At 37.2% G+C, this 20,728-nt stretch overlaps 1 protein-coding gene across 49 annotated transcripts in view; it reads left to right on the top strand.

Moving 5' to 3' along the window:
* Positions 1 to 20,728, top strand: part of ARPP21 (cAMP regulated phosphoprotein 21) — a 156,861-nt gene that overhangs the window by 24,810 nt on the left and 111,323 nt on the right. For 14 of the 49 annotated variants that reach the window (XM_050776942.1, XM_050776774.1, XM_050777092.1 and 11 more), the window contains exons 2-4: positions 17,350 to 17,523; positions 19,251 to 19,417; positions 20,382 to 20,423. In XM_050776942.1, coding sequence (XP_050632899.1) covers positions 19,289 to 19,417; positions 20,382 to 20,423 — 171 coding nt within the window. In that variant the 5' untranslated portion in view covers positions 17,350 to 17,523; positions 19,251 to 19,288. Of the gene's footprint in view, positions 1 to 5,169; positions 5,305 to 17,180; positions 17,265 to 17,349; positions 17,524 to 18,383; positions 18,477 to 19,250; positions 19,418 to 20,381; positions 20,424 to 20,728 lie in introns of those variants that run through there. The other 35 variants (XM_050777062.1, XM_050777016.1, XM_050776985.1 and 32 more) reach the window with 15 other exon arrangements.

The following is a 20,728-nucleotide window of genomic DNA, read 5'->3' as shown; positions in this document are numbered from 1 at the left end:
GATCTCAGGGCTTCCAGTCCCCTCTTGATCAGTTACTGAATTATTGGATGTGGATTATTCTAGGAAAGAGTGTGCATGAGGTAGTGCAGCTCTCTGCAGAAGAGACAGTTCTACAAGAGGGAACAAGAACTTGAAGGGAGAATTGTGTCCACCAAGTGAAATCTACCAGAAGGGTAAAAAAAATTAACAAAGATTGCATATTCTCACTTATGTGTGGGAGCTAAAAATTTTGATCACATGGAGATAGAGAGTAAAAAGGTAGATAATAGAGACTGGGAAGGGTGAGTGGGATGGGGGAGAAAGGATGAAGAGAAGTAAATCAAAGGGTAGAAACATACAGCAAGATAGAAGGAGTAGATTCAATGTTTGATAACAGAGTAGGGTGACTATACTTAACAAAAAGATATTGTACTCAGGCAATGGACACCCTAAATACTGTGACTCTATCACTATGCATTGTATACATGTAACAGCATTTCTCATGTACCCTATAAATTTGTACAAATTAAAAAAAATAACAACAGAAACTTCATGATGCCCCAGAGCAAATGTATCTAAATGGTCACCCCAGAATTGAATTAAAATTGTGTATATCTGCTAGGGAGAAAAGGCTTCACTCGATGTGGGTCAGTTTTTTCAAAAAAAGCTGTGATCTATAAGGTTTTTAAACCCCTCACATTCTCCCTGGAAATAATAAGCAATCACCTACAAATCAGAGTTTCTCCCACCTGGACAGAAGCCCAGTTTGGGAGCATAGTTCTTGCATCTGACAATGATTTAATTCCCAGACAAATTTTTATACTTTGAACTTTTTATCATGGAAATTTTTTAAATGTGCACAAAATGGAGATAATTGTGTAACAAACCCCCATGTATGCATCATGGAACGTCAGCATTTTGCCTTTCTTGTTCCAGAGAAATTTTTAATAGCACAAAGCACAGCCTCCCGTGTTGATGGGAGACAGATCTGGAGGGATGTGTCCTCGGAGCGGGGTGAGATTTCACAATGTTTGAAGTTAGGAACATCTCTTAATAGCACTGACGTGAGTGCAGTTGAAGCTGTCAGAGCCACGGTTCTGGGAAGTGGCATGCTCACCCCCACAGTCCTCCGGAGTAATGCTGGGCCATATACTAGCATTTCCACCGTCCCAGCTTGCCTGCTGGGCCGTGAGAACTGGATTTGGACCTGGAATGTGTGCTGATGCCTGAGGCTATCTTAATGCTTCATGGCACTCAAGAAGGCCATACTCGGCGTCTCAAAAAAGGTGCAGGGCATTTAACATATTTGTTTTAGTTTTGTAATTATGCTGTGTAACCTAGGATCCTCTTGGAAATTGTTACACATGAAAGTGAACTGTCCAGTCGTCCATGTTCTTGGCAAATTTTCAGCCCACTATAAAACGAAAATCAAAATTACTGTTTAAGAAAGGAGTATCTTCAAAAAATCTTGCAGACAGTACCTAAAGCAGTGTTTGAAATCTAATAGAACCCTGTGACTTGAACATCTAAACTATTTTTTAAAGTTTGATTTTGTTTTTAATTGACGCATACATATTTATGGGGTATAATGTGGTATTCGACACATGTATTGTGTGATGATCAAATCAGAGTAATTAGCATATCCTTCACCTCAAATATTTGTCATTTCTTTGTGGTGAGAAGATTAAAAATCCTCTCTTCTCGCTATTTGGAAATATGCAATACAATATTGTTAACTATAGTTATCCTATAGAGCAACTTCTAGAACAGAACTTTTTCCTCCTGAGTGTAACTTTGTACCTGTTGACCAGACTCTCTCCATCATCCCTCCCACGATCCCTGGACTCTGGTAACTGCTTCTACCATTTCTGATTCCCTGCAACTTCAAGGCCCCAGGTGGCTCTGCCTGAGCGTTCACGATGACGTTCCATTCCTGTTCAGCTATGCCTCTATCCTCAGTGGAAAGAGCCCCGGCGTTCCTAGGAGTGAGTCAGCAGTCCGCTTTCCCCCTTCAAATTGAGCAGGAATTTGTTGGTTGTTTGGCTCCGGAGCAGGTGGCGGCGGGGGCTGTGGCGGTTGCGTTTCCTCTTTGAGGTGGGGGCTCAGCTGTTTCCTTGGTCACGCGCCCCGGGTAAGTGCCTGGAGGAGGCAGAAGGCCAAGAATACAGCTGAGACTTGGGCTGCCGCCAACTCCCAGCAGCTGCTGCTCTGTTCTCTGAGCTGGAACCAACTCCAGGCTGCTATGTGGCCTGATCTGGAATTCAGGGAGGGGCTTCAGAGGAGTGTCACTTGCATACTCTGAGTGACTTAGCCCACCTGCTATTTTGTGTGTGTGTTAACCTAATTCAAGTGAGACTCCTCCAACATTCAAATTACATGAAAAATTTTAGGTCACTGAAAGAAACAAACTTCGCTCCTTTGGAGGCCAATGAATTTGCAGATCTTAAAGGAATGATTTTAAAAGTTAAAGCTGAGTGGACCACCCTAACTCAGAATACATAAGTTTAACATAAGTGTGCCTTGGTTTATATTTATGTCTGTCTACATATGCACAAAAGCAACTTGGAAAGAATACAGGACTAGAAGAACCGAGTGCTAGGTTTTATGTGGCCTTTATGTAGATAAGTATAAAGGACAACACCATTGCCCTTGGCCTAAGCCTTTTTTTTTTTTTTAAATAAGATAACAAGATCATAAACAGCCTAAGCTTTTTTTAATATGATAACAAGATCATAAAACTTTCATGAAATTATAAGAGCTTGTTTTTGAAGTAAAAATTTAAAGTAAGTGGAAAGTTCTGAGCAAAGTGCTATACATGGACACTCTAAAAATATCTGCAGAATCAAAATGTGTACTTAGATAACACACACATACAGCCATGTATCTAGTTCTACATTGCAGTAGGTAATAGGTCTTTGCAAATGACTTTACCACTGAGTTGTTTTGTATAGTGTAAACATTCATTAGGAGGCAAGAGGTTATATCAAACATTCAGGATTTAGTCATTTCCTATATTTGAGAAATAAGAAAAGAATTCACTGGGTAAATATTGCATTCGTTCATGAAACCATCCTCGTTTTCAAAAGCACTGCTGCAGATGAAGAGCTACTTAATGAACCCTATCCCATTTTTTAAAGAGTTAATACAACTTTCCCCTGGAGTCTCCTAGAGGGCAGGGCTGTACTCTAGTCATCGTTGTAATGCTTGTTCTTATCAAGGTATTTAGTTAGTGTATGCACAATATGTGGAAGGCAGTAAAATGTATCCTGCTCATTAATGGTTTTCTAAAGGAAACATGATAGGATGTGTGTGTTGTTGTGGTTTCTAAAACACCCAGATCATTGCTCACTGTATGATGGCTCAACTGGTCTGTGCCCGTCTCCTCAGAGCCTCAACTCCAACCTTGCGGTTCAAACAATAGTGGTTGAAGTAGGAGCTGATTAAAAGTGGCAAACCTACTTGGGGGATACTCAGTCAAGGAGATTAATAAATAGTATATGCTGAGACTGCTACCAATGAATATCTATGTTGTCACTTATATACCCTTCCCTGAATCTAAACCGACCAAGCAGAAGGGAATTTAATTTCTTTAAATGGAGTTATAGGGTATTCCCACAAACTGTTATTTTTTTCTGATTTTTTTTTTTTTTTTTTACTGGTTTCTTGTAGAAGGAAGCAGGCTTAGAACAAAATATTCCAGTCAGTGGCTCCACACAAAAATATCCCTGAATTCCTAAGAAATTTTAGCCCAAGTCATGTTGCAAAATTATTCTTGACTTTGTTTATAAGGATTTCGAGTTGTTTTGACTTTGATATTTATTCCAAGTACAAAGTATATTTTATGATAATTTAAATGTTTATTTAATAAATCTTGACATTCTTTGGCGTTATTCAACTAGTTTTAAAATTTTTATTAAATTATTTGGTTGTGTGTAGGTGTAGGGTTTTTATTTTAGTTTGTCTTTGACATTAATTTCAAACATGCCTTTTTATAGACTAAATTCCTTTTATTGCACATTTTATTAAATGTACTTCTTCTTAATTTTAGCTTTATTAACAATTTTTCCCTTGTCTTTACTCTTCTATTTTTTGATTAAATGGGTAATTATATTTCAACCACAAACATGCTTTACAGTGTGATTAACACTGCAAACAGGCATCCAAATTAATTCATTATTTTCTGTCTCTTCTCAGTCTTTATGTTTACTTTTCTGAATATAAAAGTAAACAGGTTTTTTTGAGATTTGGAAAGGTTAGAATAAACACGCAGCCTCAACTAACCTCTGTGGTTCTATCCGCCTGAATTACCACTGGCATCACTATGGCATGCCTTTAGTATTTATTGCCGGGCATGTAGTTAACTATTATCCTCACTCATTTCGAAAGCCTGTGGATAAAATTGAAGTCCCAGAACCAATCTGTCAGAATTTAGGCTCTGCCTCACCCCTAGAGTGAAATATTTGATATGCTTAATGTATCTATGACTCAGCCTCCTCCACTCTAAAATGTGACTCTTTAAGGGCTAGTCCTATTATCCTATATTCTTTAATCAAAATACTGTCAGGCACACAATGAGTCTCCAATAAGTATATTAAAATTGTTTTAAATTGATACTATTTATATTAACATTTAACTTAATTTCTATTCAAAATCTCAAGCTGTGTCATAGTAAAACTAGTTTTATTTAGCAATGTGATTTGTGGCAGTGATAATGATAATGGGGAACTAATTTAAGAATGAAACCACAGTCATTTTGCATTGTGATTAGGTGTTATAATCTCATGACTAGCTAAATTTATGTTTTAATTCTTTAAATAAGTAATTCATCAAGTTATTATTGAATTTCAAGCATTCTACTAGATGTTTTAGTACAATATTCCTCATTTTAAAATAACTTAGGTGAGAGAGGGATAAGTCACTTACAGATTCTTCTCAAACAAGCAGCAATCTTTTTGTACTGACCCTTGGAAGTTGGACTCTATTTGTAGCTCTGATCACTTCTTACTATATTTGAGAGAGATGCTAGATTAAAAGAAGAGAAAAAGATATATAAGAGTCCTTCTAGTTAATTAAAAGGAAATGTAATCTAGTCTTAAATTGGATCGTAATGCATGACAAGTTAATTTATAATGAAATTTTGCAATGGTATTGATGCAGTATCACTCCAAAATACTGCACTTTGGAAATCAGGAAGTCTTGAAGATCACCTGCAGTACTTTTTTTCTTGAAGAAGAAGAAGAAGAAGAAGAAGAAGAAGAAGAAGAAGAAGAAGAAGAAGAAGAAGAAGAAGAAGAAGAAGAAGAAGAAGAAAAAGAAACTCATAAAGTAAGTGAGAACACAAATTTCCCTCTCAGGAAATTTGTCCTGAGACAATGTCCCTCCCTCAGAAATTTCTTGCTACTATTTATTGTAAAGTATCATCTCTGACTTTGTTCTTCTCCATTTTGGGAAAATAGTAGTCCTAAATATAAAAGTGTAAATTTTTGGAAGTATATATTTTTTAGTAAATTAAAAAAAATGGAAACCTAAAAAAACAGAGCATTTTTAGTACTTAGATGGGCAGCATTTCTTTTCAGTTGTGCAGCATCACCTTAAGTGTGGCATCTTGGGGAGCCTAGTGGATTGCCAGTAGAGCAAATAGTCAATGTGTTCCACTGGCTGGCATGCTATCTTCTCCTTGCTCCTGCTGGAGTCTCTGAAGTGTAGAGTAATCATGGCCTGATCTGGAATTGGCATCTGTGGGTATGCCCAAGCCCCATATGAGTGGTCAGGCCACAGAGTTGCCAGCAGAGAGCTAGTGCTCCCAGAACTGAAAACAGTCTACCAGGATATAAGGATGGTTTTGAACCACAAAGGATTTTAGATACCTGGGATCTGCCATTTTTACATTTGCAAATTGACAAATTACACAAGAATCAAATTACACAAATTATATATGCACACACATAAACATTTAAAATTAGGATACTAATAATGCCTGTGAGACTGACTAAAAGTAGTCATTTATGTAAATATGCTTAGACTTCTTTGGTACTTGGAAATTCAAGTTACTTCTCTTGTCATCAGGCAGATATGTTTTGAGATGCAACAGGATCTCATTGTGTTCTTTACTTTCTTTATATCTCTTTGTCCACTGAAAATATGTAATTTTTGAGGTGTAAAACACATCTTTCTATTTATCAGACTTTATCAAATACAGGGAAATGCTATTCTTAATATAATACTTACATACAATTATGAACAGTCCTCTCTGCTAGGTGCTTGCAATAAAGAATAAATGACCCATTTTGTTTTCACAGTTTTATATTTATTTGTGAAAATTAAATTTTGCTGCAATGTTCATCATATTAATACATTCCTCCAAATATTTCATATTCCACTTTCATATATTTGCAGGAGAGTTTTTGACAGTTGGGCCGGCCTTCCTTCCTTCCTTCCTTCCTTCCTTCCTTCCTAATTATCATTATGAGTAAAGAAAGGTAATAATTTCTCCCAGTGCATAAGATTTTTCCCAAATTTTAGGCCTTAGACTTTATTAAGGAGATCGTTCAACAAAAAAAGATTCCACTTCTGGCAGTACCTTGCTATATGTTACAAATGCAACTACTGGCTTCTCCTTTCTTACCTACGTTTAAAATCTTGAAGGTTTCACAAATAAGCCCACAGCTCAGAAGCTGAGTATTTCATATTACATGAGATAGACAGACAGTTCATTTCTGCGATATATCAAATCATAATTTTGATTGTTTGCTGGAAACTTTTACCCTGGCAATTCCACATCCGTAGTTTGGATGTGCACTCTCGTAAACATTCAAAACCACACTTGGTTATGTCTCCATTCTTTTGTGTAATGCCAGATTTTCAGCCTCCCTTTCAGGAATCAGATTGTTCCATTTGTCATAGGAATGCCACATCCCACTTTTTTTTCAAGTGCAAGGTTAAACATTAGAGACACCCAAGAGGGTGGGTTGACTTCACGTCTTCCTTTCTGAAATGTCAATTTGCACTATGTGCACCACCAGTTTTCTTCTACTGAAGTGTCTGTAAAGTACACTTTAAGACTATTTTGTGTGCCCATAACAACCATGTACAAAACTAATTACCCTTTCTAGGCACTTAGCTTAGGCATTGTAGAATCCATGAATAAAATCCCCAAATCTTCAACTTCATCATCAAGAGACCCCAGGGAGTTTCTGAGCACAATTTAACCCTTTTTCTTCATGAGTTCAGATTGACTGTGTCCCTCCCAAATATCAATAGTTTCTGCCAGTTCCTTCATTTTGTATGGTTTAAGAATCTGCTTTTTCCTCTTTCTTTAGTAACAGGTAATGATAGCAGGTTCTAATAATTCACAGAGATTAGATCAGCATTTATTTTTTATAAGATCATTGAAAAGTATTAAATATTTTGAAATATGAAGATTACAAAAAGCAAACACCCAATTTCTTTGACTCTGGCTTGCTAGGATTGAAGGGTCTTATTGTCAGGTTTGTGCAGGGAATGCCCAAGTAGGAGAGTCCATCATGCAGAAGATGTTCACCTGAAAATGGTTTTAGTCTTAAATGTAACTGACTCTTTCACTTCTCCTTCAAAGAAGAATGTTTTGTTTAAAAAGAAAAAAAAAAGGAACATCAGATAAAGTCAGGCTTACAGCAGGCAGGGGTTACGGGGAGGTTGACATCATCGGGCCATGCCAGCCTTTTCAGGTAGAGCATGTTCGTGTGATCGTATTCTCACATTCAATGATGATAGGCAGGCCAACCTCGAACTGCAGCCCTTCTCTTACAAATGACCAACCACATGGTCTCTTTCGGTTATTGTCAAACAGGGCATCTGGAGTCCCATCAGCATTGCCACAGATGGCCCCAGAGCCTGAGTGCTGCCTGTGCCTGACACAAACAAACACACACCAATTCAGATGGTTTAAGTGGGAACGTACCTTCTGGCTAAGCCGTGGACACACTGAAAAAAAAAAAAAAACCCGCAGATTCTGCTGCATCAATGTGTTGTGAGGTTCCTGAAAATGTTTTCCTCCCAGGAATGTATTCATTTATCCTTTCAGCAAGCTGGTATCAATAGTGCTCCTGCTCTGCACTAAACACCAGTTGGAAGACACGCTGGCCTGAGGGCTGTCTCCAAGGAACTTAGAGTCTATGGCCGGCATTCTTCATCTGGAACATTTATTCAAAATGCTAGTGTTTAAAGCATGGCCCCAAACACAAGTCACACCCTTGATGGCTTAGAAATAAAGGCTTTGAGACACTCTTTTGCATATTTATTTTCATATACCGTACATTGGTTGTACCAGAGTCTCTGTAAGTCCTCTCTCCGAAGGCACATAGCTCCTTTCACTCTCCTGGCTGCTTTCCTTGTCTCCTAGGGAAAGAGACATCAGATGAAACACTTCTGCAACACGTTCTTCAGCACTTGAGGTCCTGAATATGGACCCTTTTTCTGCACTACATTCACACCCATTCTCAGGTAGTTTGGTTGTTAATCTCTTGCATTTTCCATTTAAACACACCAAAAGATATTTAACCGTGGTGAGGAAAAATTCCAACACAACGTGGCTACCAAAATAAATGCCAATGTCAAATGAATTATTTTATATTTCAAGTTCACCTATTTTCAGAAAGTCTGGGGAGACTCAGAATTATTTCTTGAACACTTACATTTTTTCTAGCAAATACGTTGATCTCAACACGGCACTTTTTTGTTTTCATGACTGTTTTCAGTGGTGTTAGTATGTAATGTTATGTAACACTATATTAGGAAGTGTAGAGAAAGGAATAAACAAAACAGGGAGAGAAAACAAAAGACCCCAGCATTTAAGAAGAGGCAGAGCAGGCACATGTGATAAGAATAGATTATCTTCCACTTTGTAATACCATTGCACCATTGGTATTACACCATTGCACCTGTGTAGCACTTCTTCCTAAGGGGAGAAATGACACTTCGATGAGGAACCTGTTAGAGTAAGCACTCAGGGGAAACCTCATGCAACACTGAAAGAAGTCAAGTGTGAAAGAAAGAAAAGACATTGCTTTCATCTAGTTTTTTTGTCACCTAGCAATATAAGTGAGGCCTAGATGTTTGGTCAGTTTAATCATGATAAATCATTCAACTAATGATGCCATCATTTTCTCAGAAGAATTCAGAAAGCACCAAGAGCCTGAAGAAACTCATCCGCATGTGCATCATCAGTTCAAAGTTTCAACACTCTCCTTTTATCTTTAATGAGAATATCTTTTCGTTTGTCTCTATTTTTCCTTACTTACATTCTTAGGTTCCTTAAGATAGATTTTCAAAATTAGCTTTCAAGAAGACATTGAGAAACCCCTAAGTTTAATGTCAGCAGTGGAATATGTGTTTATTATATGCTTCAGTCCTCTGGGTTGCTTTGCTCTCAAATCCCTTTGTCTGCTGACTTCTATAATTAATTTCATAGCTGCTTCCCAGCAAGCGCCATCTCTTTCCTTTCCCCGGTATCCTATCCAGAAGGCCACAAAATATTGTGCACAGTAGGAGATCAGTAAATATGCCTAGCTCTCTTTGAATGGATTGGCCCACTATCACAGAGCTTAGCCAGACCAAAACCTTCATGAGATCCAAACATCCAGAAACATGTCCTGGTTTTACTTTCAGGTACCTTCTAGTGACTGTTGGTTTAGTTTAAGAGAAAACGTTATTGCCACATTAGTTTTCATAGGTCTTTGCATGATTAGATATCTTGGCCGTCCGGTGGAGGATGCACAGCAAAGTCACATAGCCATTACTGATTAGAATCCAGGTAGGGCTTTAAGCCTCTTTTCATTCACTGAGTCAACAAATCCTACTATGTGCCAGGCACTACTCTTAGTATTGGGGTTAATATTGAGGTACACAAAATAGGCAAAACCCCCATGATTGTGGAGTTTACATAATAGTGGGAAGAGAATCTTTTTACTACTTGGTTCAAATTTTGAGCTTTGTTAAGGAATGATTCATCTGCTTTTTCTAAGACCTGGGGAATCCAGTGATTGAACAAGCCATCAGCCAGCCAACTTAACACTAAAGAGATAGGACAGGCAGAGAGCTTGCTGTCTTCCCTGCTGTAGGCTAGCAATGAATAAATGTATTTGATGTGAGGATAAGATGTAATAATCTGTGTAGAAAACTCAGTCAAAAATTACTCCTGTAGTACTCAGTAAAAGGCAGTTGTAATAATATATGTAATCATCTGTGTAGAATTATTAATAGATGTAATAAGGTATGTAGAAAACTCAGTCAAAAAATACCCGTGTAGTACTCAATAAAATGTAGTTGTTTCATTGGTGTGGTGGTTGAATCTTGTAGAAAGAGAATGCTATTAAGAGGTTAACACAAAACTATAGCTCAGAGCTGCCCTACATAACTGGAAACTCCCTTTGTTCCTGTGTCTTCTGAAATTCCACAAGCTATACTTAGGATGGCAGCATACATCCGTTTCTGCTAATCTCTCTCTGCCCTCTCTCCCTCCCTTTTGGAAGTGGCGTACACCTCCTGTGACCATAGCTTCTGGGATCATAGATCCTTTATGCTCACATTTTGGCTTTTAATTTTGGGGACCTTCCCCCTTTCATTGTTTTGCGCCCTTAGAAAATCCTTTCATTCATTTTGCTGTTAGGGAGGGAGCTGAGGTCATAGATGGGCAATTTAAACTTCTATGTTGATTCTTTTTTAAAAAGCTTGGGAGTGATGATTTTGGTAATAATAAATCTGAAAAGGTAATATTAAGGCATGAAATAGTCATTTATGGTACCAAATACAAAGTATTGACATAAAACAAAGATGTCATAGCAATGGAAACATCTTATTTTCCCTAATGTACATATAGGAGTAAACATGACTTTTATGGACATTTCAAACATCAGACAAAATAACAACTTAGCAATTTTTATTTGCTTTTATTCATTTTACCTAAATGTCTCTTCCTTTTTACTTTCTTTGAGAAAGGTTTTAATAAATCAAACACTTAGCTCCCATTTTGGCACCTCTTACTGCATCACATTTGTTATTTCATTGTTTTTGAAATGACAGATGCTTCTTTCACATCTTGTAGGAATGAAGAAGAAAAGAGTTCATGTCAGATATAATGATTACTATTAAAATTAGTATTTCTCCCCACTTATTAAAAATGCCTTTTTTCTTTGTGTTGAATTTTATATTTTTGAATCCTTTAAGCCAGAATTGAAGATATGCACTTTATGAAAAATTATTGTTTCATTAGAGAGTGTCTCCAATAGAAATAACTGAAAATAAATAATGAATTGTTTTCTTGACATCCAGATAAAGAAGAAACTTTTAAATATTTTATTAAATTGAATTGAACTGAAAGTAGAATGCAGAATTTCCAGTACCAGTTAGATTAATAATGCCCAAACAAGAGTATCATCATTTCAGAGGATCATTTCCACTTCTCATCCCTGAAATAGTACTGCTTGATATAGGAGATCACAGAACAGTGATACCGAGAGAAATATCTAGGGTAAGTGTGTAACTCACTGAAATTCCTGGAAGATCTGACTACTTAAGAACATTTTTGCCTTAGCAAAGTTATATGGTATCATTATCCACAAGATCCCAACAGAACTATTTACGTACCTGGGAAATTTGTTTCAGTTACACTAGGAATGATGAGGCTATTGCTCAAGTCTGAGATCCTGGCTTGTTGCTTAAAGATTAAGGAGACAGTCTTTTTGAAATGTTACCCATGTTTCAGCACCAGTATGGATTATAATTAGTTGTTCCACATTAAAAAATTATCACTCCTACCTACAAAACCTGGGTACACTTTATCTGGGAATAATGCAGGCGTGTAATTTTCTGTGTGGCTTTTGGAAAGTTGGGCACTATGAATTGTAGGTGTGGAAGGAGGAAATTGGGCATTCTGATAGCCATGAAAAATGGGCCTTAAGGATTTTCAAAAAGAGAAACTGAGCATAAGATTTAGAAACCCAAATGTGTCCATGTGATTTGGGGGATAAATCCAAGAAAGAGACACACATACCATCATCAGTTGATATGCTCAGGTCATTTCTGTGCAGTATTTGTAGGCTTGTTCACAAGGAGAAAAGATAGTGGTCCAGTGAAAAACAATGTGTGGGTCTCTCTTGCGACGTACTGGGAATTAATTGCATAGATTAGGTAAACTTGCCCTTTATTTCTAATAGAACCATCACTAGAGGAACACAGGTTATTGAAAAGAGCTCTGACATCCAGTCAAAATGACTATGTTTCCTGAACCAACTCTGCTTGTAGATAAGTCTGGTTCTAGATCTTGTCCGAGTCATTGAATTTAATGTCAGTTAGACTAATTTCAAGCTTCTTTGCAGCTCTGTGGTTTTCTGGGTATTTGCACTTTTTTTTTTTTTTTTTAAGTTTGCATCATGCTGGAGGTTGATGACACCACCTTGCATATGGATAAATTATGCCAGACTCTTAATAGAATGAGGTTGGAAATGTAAGGTGGCGATTTGCCTGTATGGGTTATGGAAGTTTAGGCCATTTAAAAATCTTTGGACTGGTCTCAATGGTCACACACTCAAACTAAAACTAACCTTGATGCTGTCAGATTCTTGGCTTATTTTCTAACACAGAAGCAGAGCCGTTGGCTTCATTCTCTGTGACATTGATTTTGGTCAAAAATCCCTTCTTATCTGTAGCAAAAATATGCACAAACTGGGCCAGTCTTGTGACAAGGCTGCCCATCAGCTATTGCATTCCATCCAGCTCTCTCATTCAGATTATTGACATCCTGATGTTTGTATTGTACCAGGACCATATCCAGGGTAAGCTTTGGGAAAAAAAATTATAGAGTTGTTTTTTTCAGTGAAGTATGATGTCTGTTACCCTTTGTTGGCGAAAGCACATTGGCTGTACATGCATTGATTCTGGTGGAGGTGCAGGTGTTCTCTGAACGTTGTATTTTTTCTATCTAACCTTTTTATTCTTGCTGTGTCCACATTGGATACATAAATAGCAATGTATGTCACCAGGTACTGCTAAGATGATGATGATGATGATGATGATGATGATGATGATAGCATTTAGTAGGTACCGGTGTGAGTCAAGTACTGACCATGGAATGTTACATCCAAAGAACTAGTCTGTATACATATGTGTCATCAATTCATCAATATGTCAGAGGAAATTTTGTAAAGCAGAATTCCAATTTCCCATCTTATAGTATCATTTTCTGCCTTTGATCTGTATGTGTGTATATTAATTTGCTTATTTTTTAATTTATATTCAGGAAGAAAAAAATATTTTTAAATGTGAGATTGTGTTAGTTCACCTGAATAACATGTCACAGTGTAGAACATTCTTGCTCACAGTAGAAGATTAGTAAAGACTTGTTATACAAATAAAGAAATAAAACACTGGCACAAGGCCTTTCTTCAGATGTTTTTATTGACAACAGACTTTCCTTAGTTTTAATGGCGTTCATGATCATTATGGCGTTCATGATATGGTGCTACTCCTGTGCAGAGCTTTGGCATCAGTTCCTTCCACTTTTGGCATTCTGCTAAATGTTGATCTTGGTTATGTTTGATCCAGGTTACCACAGTTAAAAAAGGAAATGTGAGATCCTATATATAACCTTCTACATGTTTATAAAGTGTCAGGCTCTTAGGTTAAAGCTTAAGCAAGGATATTCCTTAAAACATTTATATTCCCCAAAATCTTAACCATTTTTTCTTAAATGTCCCCCTCTGTTCTTCCAATAAAATAGTTTTCTGGCAATTTTGGCATTTTCATGATGGCTCAAGAACCTTACAGAATGCCTGCACATGAGGTTGACCATAAAGAGTTTAATTAAAGGGTAAAGCTCCTGGTTGAGTGTTTCTTATACACTGCTGAACGATTACATTTTGGGAGGGTAATTAGTGTGAAAATTTCTCATTGATATTTTTGGTCACCTTGGGAAAATTTCAGACTTGCTAAAGATATTAGTATGTATGTTCTATTCATGGCATTGTTGTTCTTATTTTTGAAATGATTACATCCCAATTACTTTTTTTCTTACTTTAAACTTAATTTTAAAGGTTCAAAATCTTTCTTAAACTTTAACAGAATAGTTGTTTTGAGAATGGGTTATATGCTTGGCTTATATAGTATTGCAATATTTATATGTCTTATGTGACAATTTGATAAATCAATAACCACCCCAATATACAAGTGGCTTTCATTTACAGAACCATGCCCAGCTTAAAAAGTAGCAGCAGGCCGGGCGCGGTGGCTCAAGCCTGTAATCCCAGCACTTTGGGAGGCCGAGACGGGCGGATCGCAAGGTCAGGAGATCGAGATCATCCTGGCTAACCCGGTGAAACCCCGTCTCTACTAAAAAATACAAAAACCTAGCCGGGTGTGGTGGCGGGTGCCTGTAGTCCCAGCTACTCAGGAAGCTGAGGCGGGAGAATGGCGTGAACCCAGGAGGCGGAGCTTGCAGTGAGCTGAGATCCGGCCACTGCACTCCAGCCTGGGCGACAGAGCAAGACTCCGTCTCAAAAAAAAAAAAAAAGAAGCAGCAGCAGTGCATATTGGCAAAACATTTCAATTTCAATAAGTAAATCTTGACTGTGTTGTTTCATCATAAAGTACCCATGCTAATTTGGGTTAATATTAGTCTTTCTCTTGTTAATTTTTTAGCATAAGTATTGTGAAGAAAGTGACTAATACAGTGACACTCCCAACTTATTGATAAAAATTTAACTTTAATTTCCCTTTCATTGGTGAACTAAATTATTGCTGAAATTTGAATCAAATCTGACCTTTCTTTCCCAATTGGCAGCACAGTGATTCATACACACACAACACATACACACACACACACACACACACACAGAGCACATATCTATTTTGACAGTGATGATAAAAGACAGCATATTTGGTGCTTTCATTTTGCCTTTCTTCTCTCTTCCTTTCTTGCTCAAATCCACAATCCAAATCATTACAGTGTTCAACTCTAAAGTAAACTAAAGAAATATGAAACAGTATGAATATAAAGCGAGATAGCAATTATTTTACTTACTATCTTCATGGTAAATAGTTTACAGCATTGTTGATTAATTTTCTGTAGCTTAATTTGCAAACTATTGACAGCATTTACTAAATGCTACCCACAAAATTATGTTTAAAATAGTATTTCCACTAAAAAAAAAGCTACAGTAACTTTTATTTTGTGCATTTGTATATAGTCTCGTCTTTCTCCTTCCATCCTTCAAACTGTGACAGTTGAAATTTGGCCAGAGTATTTATTAGCTAAATGTTGAAGAAAAGATATTTGTTAAAAATAGTTTGGATTATTTGCAGAAATGAAAGAAATTGAAACAGATCAAGATTAAATGGCAGTGGAAGAGTCCGGTTAGTTTGGTGAACAGAAAGCTGAAGTAGGGTTGATTTCCTGGCACTGCTTTCTCAGCAAAGAGAACAATTTTAATCAGTTACAAAAATATTTGTGATCCATATGTTCCTCTCTGCTCATTCCCATATGCCCATATTCTCTTTTATCTTGGTAGATGATGACTTTATGATTCAGGCATGCAAGAATAATACCTCACTGACTTTAGAGCTTGGTGCTATTTCAAAACGTGTCCTGGTAATTACGCACACACATATATCCAGGCTGTCCCCGCTTTGAGTTAGTTATGTGAATATCAGTTTGTTCTTTCTCTCTTCCTGGAAAGAATTATATCTTGCATCCTCCTACTGAGGCTGGAATAATGCATTTAAGACTTAGTTTTGGAAATTACATTGCTGTTCACCTGCTGAGTGAACTGTACAAATATGAGGGTCTTAAAGAGAAATCAAGAGAGTTGCCGTGATCCTTGGGAACTTCATTCAACTTGGGAAAAGTAAAACAGAATCCAGAATGCATTTCATAACCATCACTGACGCTTATGCTAAGACATATTAGATAACAGGCTTCTTAGTTAAATAGATTCTAATTTTTAAAACATGATGATTTCTATTTAATATTATTAGTTATAGTAGCTATGGTGAAAATGATCAAAATTGAAAAAATAAAATTGCTATTGATTAGCAATCCAGTTTTGTCGTAAATGCATGTCTAGCTCTCAAAAGCCATATAATTTCCAAAAATGAAAGAAACATAGTTTAAAGTCTGATCATCCATCTTCATAAAACATGAATAAATCCAGAAACTATTGACTGTACAAGTGATTGAATTTTCAACAGTTGTTTTCCCTTTGCACAACAAATGGCTTTGTAACCCAATATGTTATTAATATAGCCACAGTAAAATCCTGTAAGGAACCAGCTGTGCTCATTTAAACTTGGGAGAAGAGGGTAGCAAGGAGGAGGGAGAGGTTTCTAACCTTCAAACTAAATAACTGGGATGCATTTAGTGTTTTCATAGACGGGCATATGTTGGAAGAGGTGTGCATGCTGTTGGATTTAGCCGTCGTGCACCAGAGTAGAGTTATAGGGAAAAGGAAGAGATGCAGCTTGATTTGGGCAAATATTATTAGGAGCCCGTCTCTGTGTTTGCATTCAATCTGTCTTTGCCGCTGCTCCTGTAGGAGTTGTGAGAAAGAGAAAGTGCACATTATAGCATGGATTGTTTTCAACAGGCTTGAAGTTTGCAAATCTGTTGAATCCCTCTGTCAGTGTTTCTTTGCTGTCAAACAGAATGCCCAGCTGGCAGTGGCAATCCCGATGGGGAGGGAGGGCTGTGGATAGATTGTGTTCACCCTGCAACAAGAATATTAGGCATTCTTCTTCCCAAACTATAAGTGGAGAGAAAAGAGCTTTCTCAGCCATGCCATTATAAAAGTTTTTTTCTTTTTTTTTTTTTTTTTTTTTTTTTAACTTTCATAGAGAATGTTTCATTTAATCAGAACCTTTCAGTGCACTTTATTCAGGTAACTTTCGTAAAGAGAGAAACTACAGCATTAAAATATATAATATAATCTATAATTAAGATAAAGGCTTTGGTTAGAAAAAGGAGGCAAAACTTTTGCTCATAGGTGATCCTGATTCTCATTGGGGCAAACACACAAGCTTGTTTTTTTTTTTTTTATTTTATTTTTTTAATACAAAGTGCGAGATTTCACTAAAAAAGGTTAAAATTGAAGTGAGTAATCTTCGGTGCATAATGCAATTGTTAATTTTAGCTCCTTGCGTGGGTGCCGTTCTGACTTGAACAGCCGGCTGTAGCCTTCATTAGAGAAGAAGCAGGCAGTTTGAGACAGGTGGAGCTGGATCAAGCTGTGAACGTGATTTGCTGGAAGCTGGTCATTAGTGTTAGAAACACCGTCTTATTTATTTCATCCTTCACCCTACCATGATTATTGCAATTATTATTATTTACTTTTCATCTTTTTTCAGGTTGACGATGTGTCACACTGTGTAAGGGAATCGCATGGAGATGGGCATTCCGAACTGTTAATGGGGACATGGGACTCCAGTTGTCTCTGATCACTTGTGTGGATTTTCCTGGCGTAGAACGACAGAAGCCGCTAGTAAGTCGCCAAGACCTACAGCAGGAATTCTGCACGAAAGGTAAAGGTCTTGTTGTCTGGCTGTCATCTCATCTGTATTTTAGATTTATTATTATATAAATGTGCCTGCTTGTATCCAGCAGTTACTGAATGTGACCATGACAGGATCTGTATCAGAGACTCATTTGGCTTGTAGTTCGGAGAATTAGAGCTCAATTTGTTCACTCCATTTTAAATCTGGTCATGGTCTGCTTTTTACTTAAATGCTCTGAAAAATGAGTTAGGAAAACAGAAGTCCCCTACCCAATGCACTGAGAAACAAGCTGTTTGCCAGTGGAAAATGGAACTTTTTATTTCATTAACCACACATACTGAGTGTCACTGAAATATAAGAAATCCGTCAGAATGCACTGGATGAAATATCCTAAAACCTCCCAAAACCTGAATGCATTGCTTACTAGTCACTTTACAGACTCAAACTACCATCCTGTTGGAAAACTTCCTTTTACATTCCCACAATCCTTTGCCGAATAAGCCTGTGTATTTTAAAGATATCATTAGATACCATCTGTTTTGTCATGGTAGATTTTAGCGAAATTTCTGTGGTTTAGATTTTTCTCACGCTTCCTATTTTTAGTTGGAAATAAAGTTACTGAATTAGTAAATGGTAATTGAACACTCTCAAAGAAACATATTAAAACTCTTATTTGTCCAATAATAATTACCATTGTAATGACTGGGAATGGGACAGTCATTGCTTGGGAATTTTTTGTTAAAGAACTAACTTTCTAAGCTACAGCGCCTCTCTCTCCTCCTTCTTCTTTCTCTTTTCTTTCTTCTTCTCTCTTTCCTCCTCCTCCTTCCTCCTTCTCCTCCCTCCTTCTCTTTCCTCTTTTTTTTTTCTTTCTATTTTTCTCACAGCTTAAAAAAAGTGAGGAGGAAGTAAATGCTAAATTATTCATGAGCCTCATTTGACAGCACATCAGAAGGGGAAGTGTCAGGGGTTTTATAAAGGTAGGGAGAAAAAAAATAATAACAGATTTTAACTCTGAAAAGCCATTTCCAGTGTCTGTAGTCTATTGTGAGCATGGAGAAGTAGAGTTTAGTTGGGATAGCTTCATTAGAGCTGCCTGCCAAAGACTCCCTTCCACAGGATCTTGTCGCACCAGCAACTGACAGGAGCTTGGGAGAGGGCTTACGTTTTTAATAACGTAGCTGTCAGTTCGAAACCTGGAAATGTTGACCCTGAAAGGTTTATTGCCAAAATTAGATACCATATTTATGCTGAATTGTTACCTTTTCAATAGATTTTTTGCCCTTGCAGACTACCGTATTCCTTATATCTAGGGAAGCATGTCTATGTTTGGAACCTGCAAATAATTTTTCAGTCATCTTAGAGATGCTGCAGAACATCAGTACCACATCTTGAGTCAGAAGTCGAGGGTCATTTATTCAAAAGTTGGAGAAATATCCTCTTTTGTTGCTTCTACTCTAGTGGAGAATCGGGCACTGGTAGTTGTGTGGGAGTTAGGTGTCTCTAAGATTTGTTGACCCATTTTGATGGCAAGGTGTATTCACAAGTGTGTGGAAAGGGGTGTGGATGGGACAACTGTATCTGCCTCTTGTGCATGCCTTGGGTACTTGATTTCACCTTATTTTTTCCCCCTTTTGTATAAAATTCTCAAAATTGCTCATTTGGATTTGAATATGAAAGGAGAAATGAAATATCCAAAGAATGATAGTAAGTACCTTACACTGACTTTATTTTCTGATATCTTAACCTTCTAGGGCATAAAATCTTGTTATTTTAATTTGCACCTGGGAGAATGTCTGAGCAAGGAGACCTGAATCAGGCGATAGCAGAGGAAGGAGGGACTGAGCAGGAGACGGCTACTCCAGAGAACGGCATTGTTAAATCAGAAAGTCTGGATGAAGAGGAGAAACTGGAACTTCAGGTGAGTGAGCATGAAGAGACCCTGACTCTCATACAACTGCGTGCAGATCCCTTCTTTTATTTTCAGAATACTTTAAAGATTTATTTTTTAAAGAGTTTCACTAGTTGTATCATTAGGAAATGCTAGTCTCCTACTTTTTTGATTTTTGTCACTTTTTGTCCTAACCCAACCATGCTCTCAAATGTGTTTTGTGGGGAAAAAGTCATAGGAAAGTATTTATTTTCTGAATTTGCACACAGCATCCCCTTACCCATTTCCAGAACACCTCAAGGTGTACGTGGAGGGCTTCTCCCAAGGCAGCTTTAGACTAGCTGAGTTTTAAAAATGAATTTGCTATTCTGTGGAAAGATGAAGACTCAATTTATGGTAAACTAAGAAAAATCAAAGGCAGGTGTTCCTTTGACTTTCGTGGGCATGCTAAGGCTCAAATCTTATTAGCAACCAAGCTAAACCCTAGAATTCCCAGCCAAAGAGAGAATACTAGAAGGAGGAAGAAAGACTGGGAGTGATTAAAGGAAATGAAAAAGTGTTGTGAAACACATCATGGTTTACAAGGGAAAGAGATTTGGTAGAAGGAAAGCAAACTGCACTTACAAAAAGCTTGTAAGTACTGATTTTCTTTTAACTAAACTACAGAAGTGTTAACTCTTTATATACCAACAGTTAACAAAGGCAGATAACTGCATGATGGTCAAAAGACTTCAAAGCTGGCTTTTCCTTTTCCCCTTTCCAATAGTTGCTATAAAGAGAAAAGAGCTAAAAGTTAGTCAAAAGATTTTTAAAGCTAGGGAAGGAGGAGTCCTCCCTAATGTTTGTGATGTTCTGTTGCTATTATTATTGACTTCTCTACTGTAGCCAGTAGTGACATTTTTCTCTCTTTCTTTCTCTCTCTCTTGGTTGTTGGTTTACTGTTTGTTTTTGTTTGTTTTATTTTATTTTGTTTTATTTTCTTTCCAACATACAGAGGCGGCTGGAGGCTCAGAATCAAGAAAGAAGAAAATCCAAGGTAGGCTTCTTAATATTCTAAGTAGACCTGATATCATGGGTATAAATTGCATATTTTATATCAGAGTTAAAAGATTTGCCAGCAGTTCAGATGATTGTGTCCAGATATTGTGGGGGATCCTGGTTGTACTGGTGCTGGCTGTTTCTGATGGGATTGTGTTTATGCATGTCTTACTTTCTGGCACTGTATATTTTAATTAGAGGATGTAGTGTTCAAATACCTGTAAATGTATGTATTTGATCCTGTTTTCGCACATAGAGATTTGACAGTACTTTACAAAACAAACGACCACTTGTTTTGTTTTT

The sequence above is a fragment of the Macaca thibetana genome, chromosome 2, assembly GCF_024542745.1.
Source record: "Macaca thibetana thibetana isolate TM-01 chromosome 2, ASM2454274v1, whole genome shotgun sequence".
In the NCBI taxonomy this organism is placed as follows: Eukaryota; Metazoa; Chordata; class Mammalia; order Primates; family Cercopithecidae; genus Macaca; species Macaca thibetana.
This window is presented reverse-complemented; position numbering and strand designations above follow the sequence as displayed.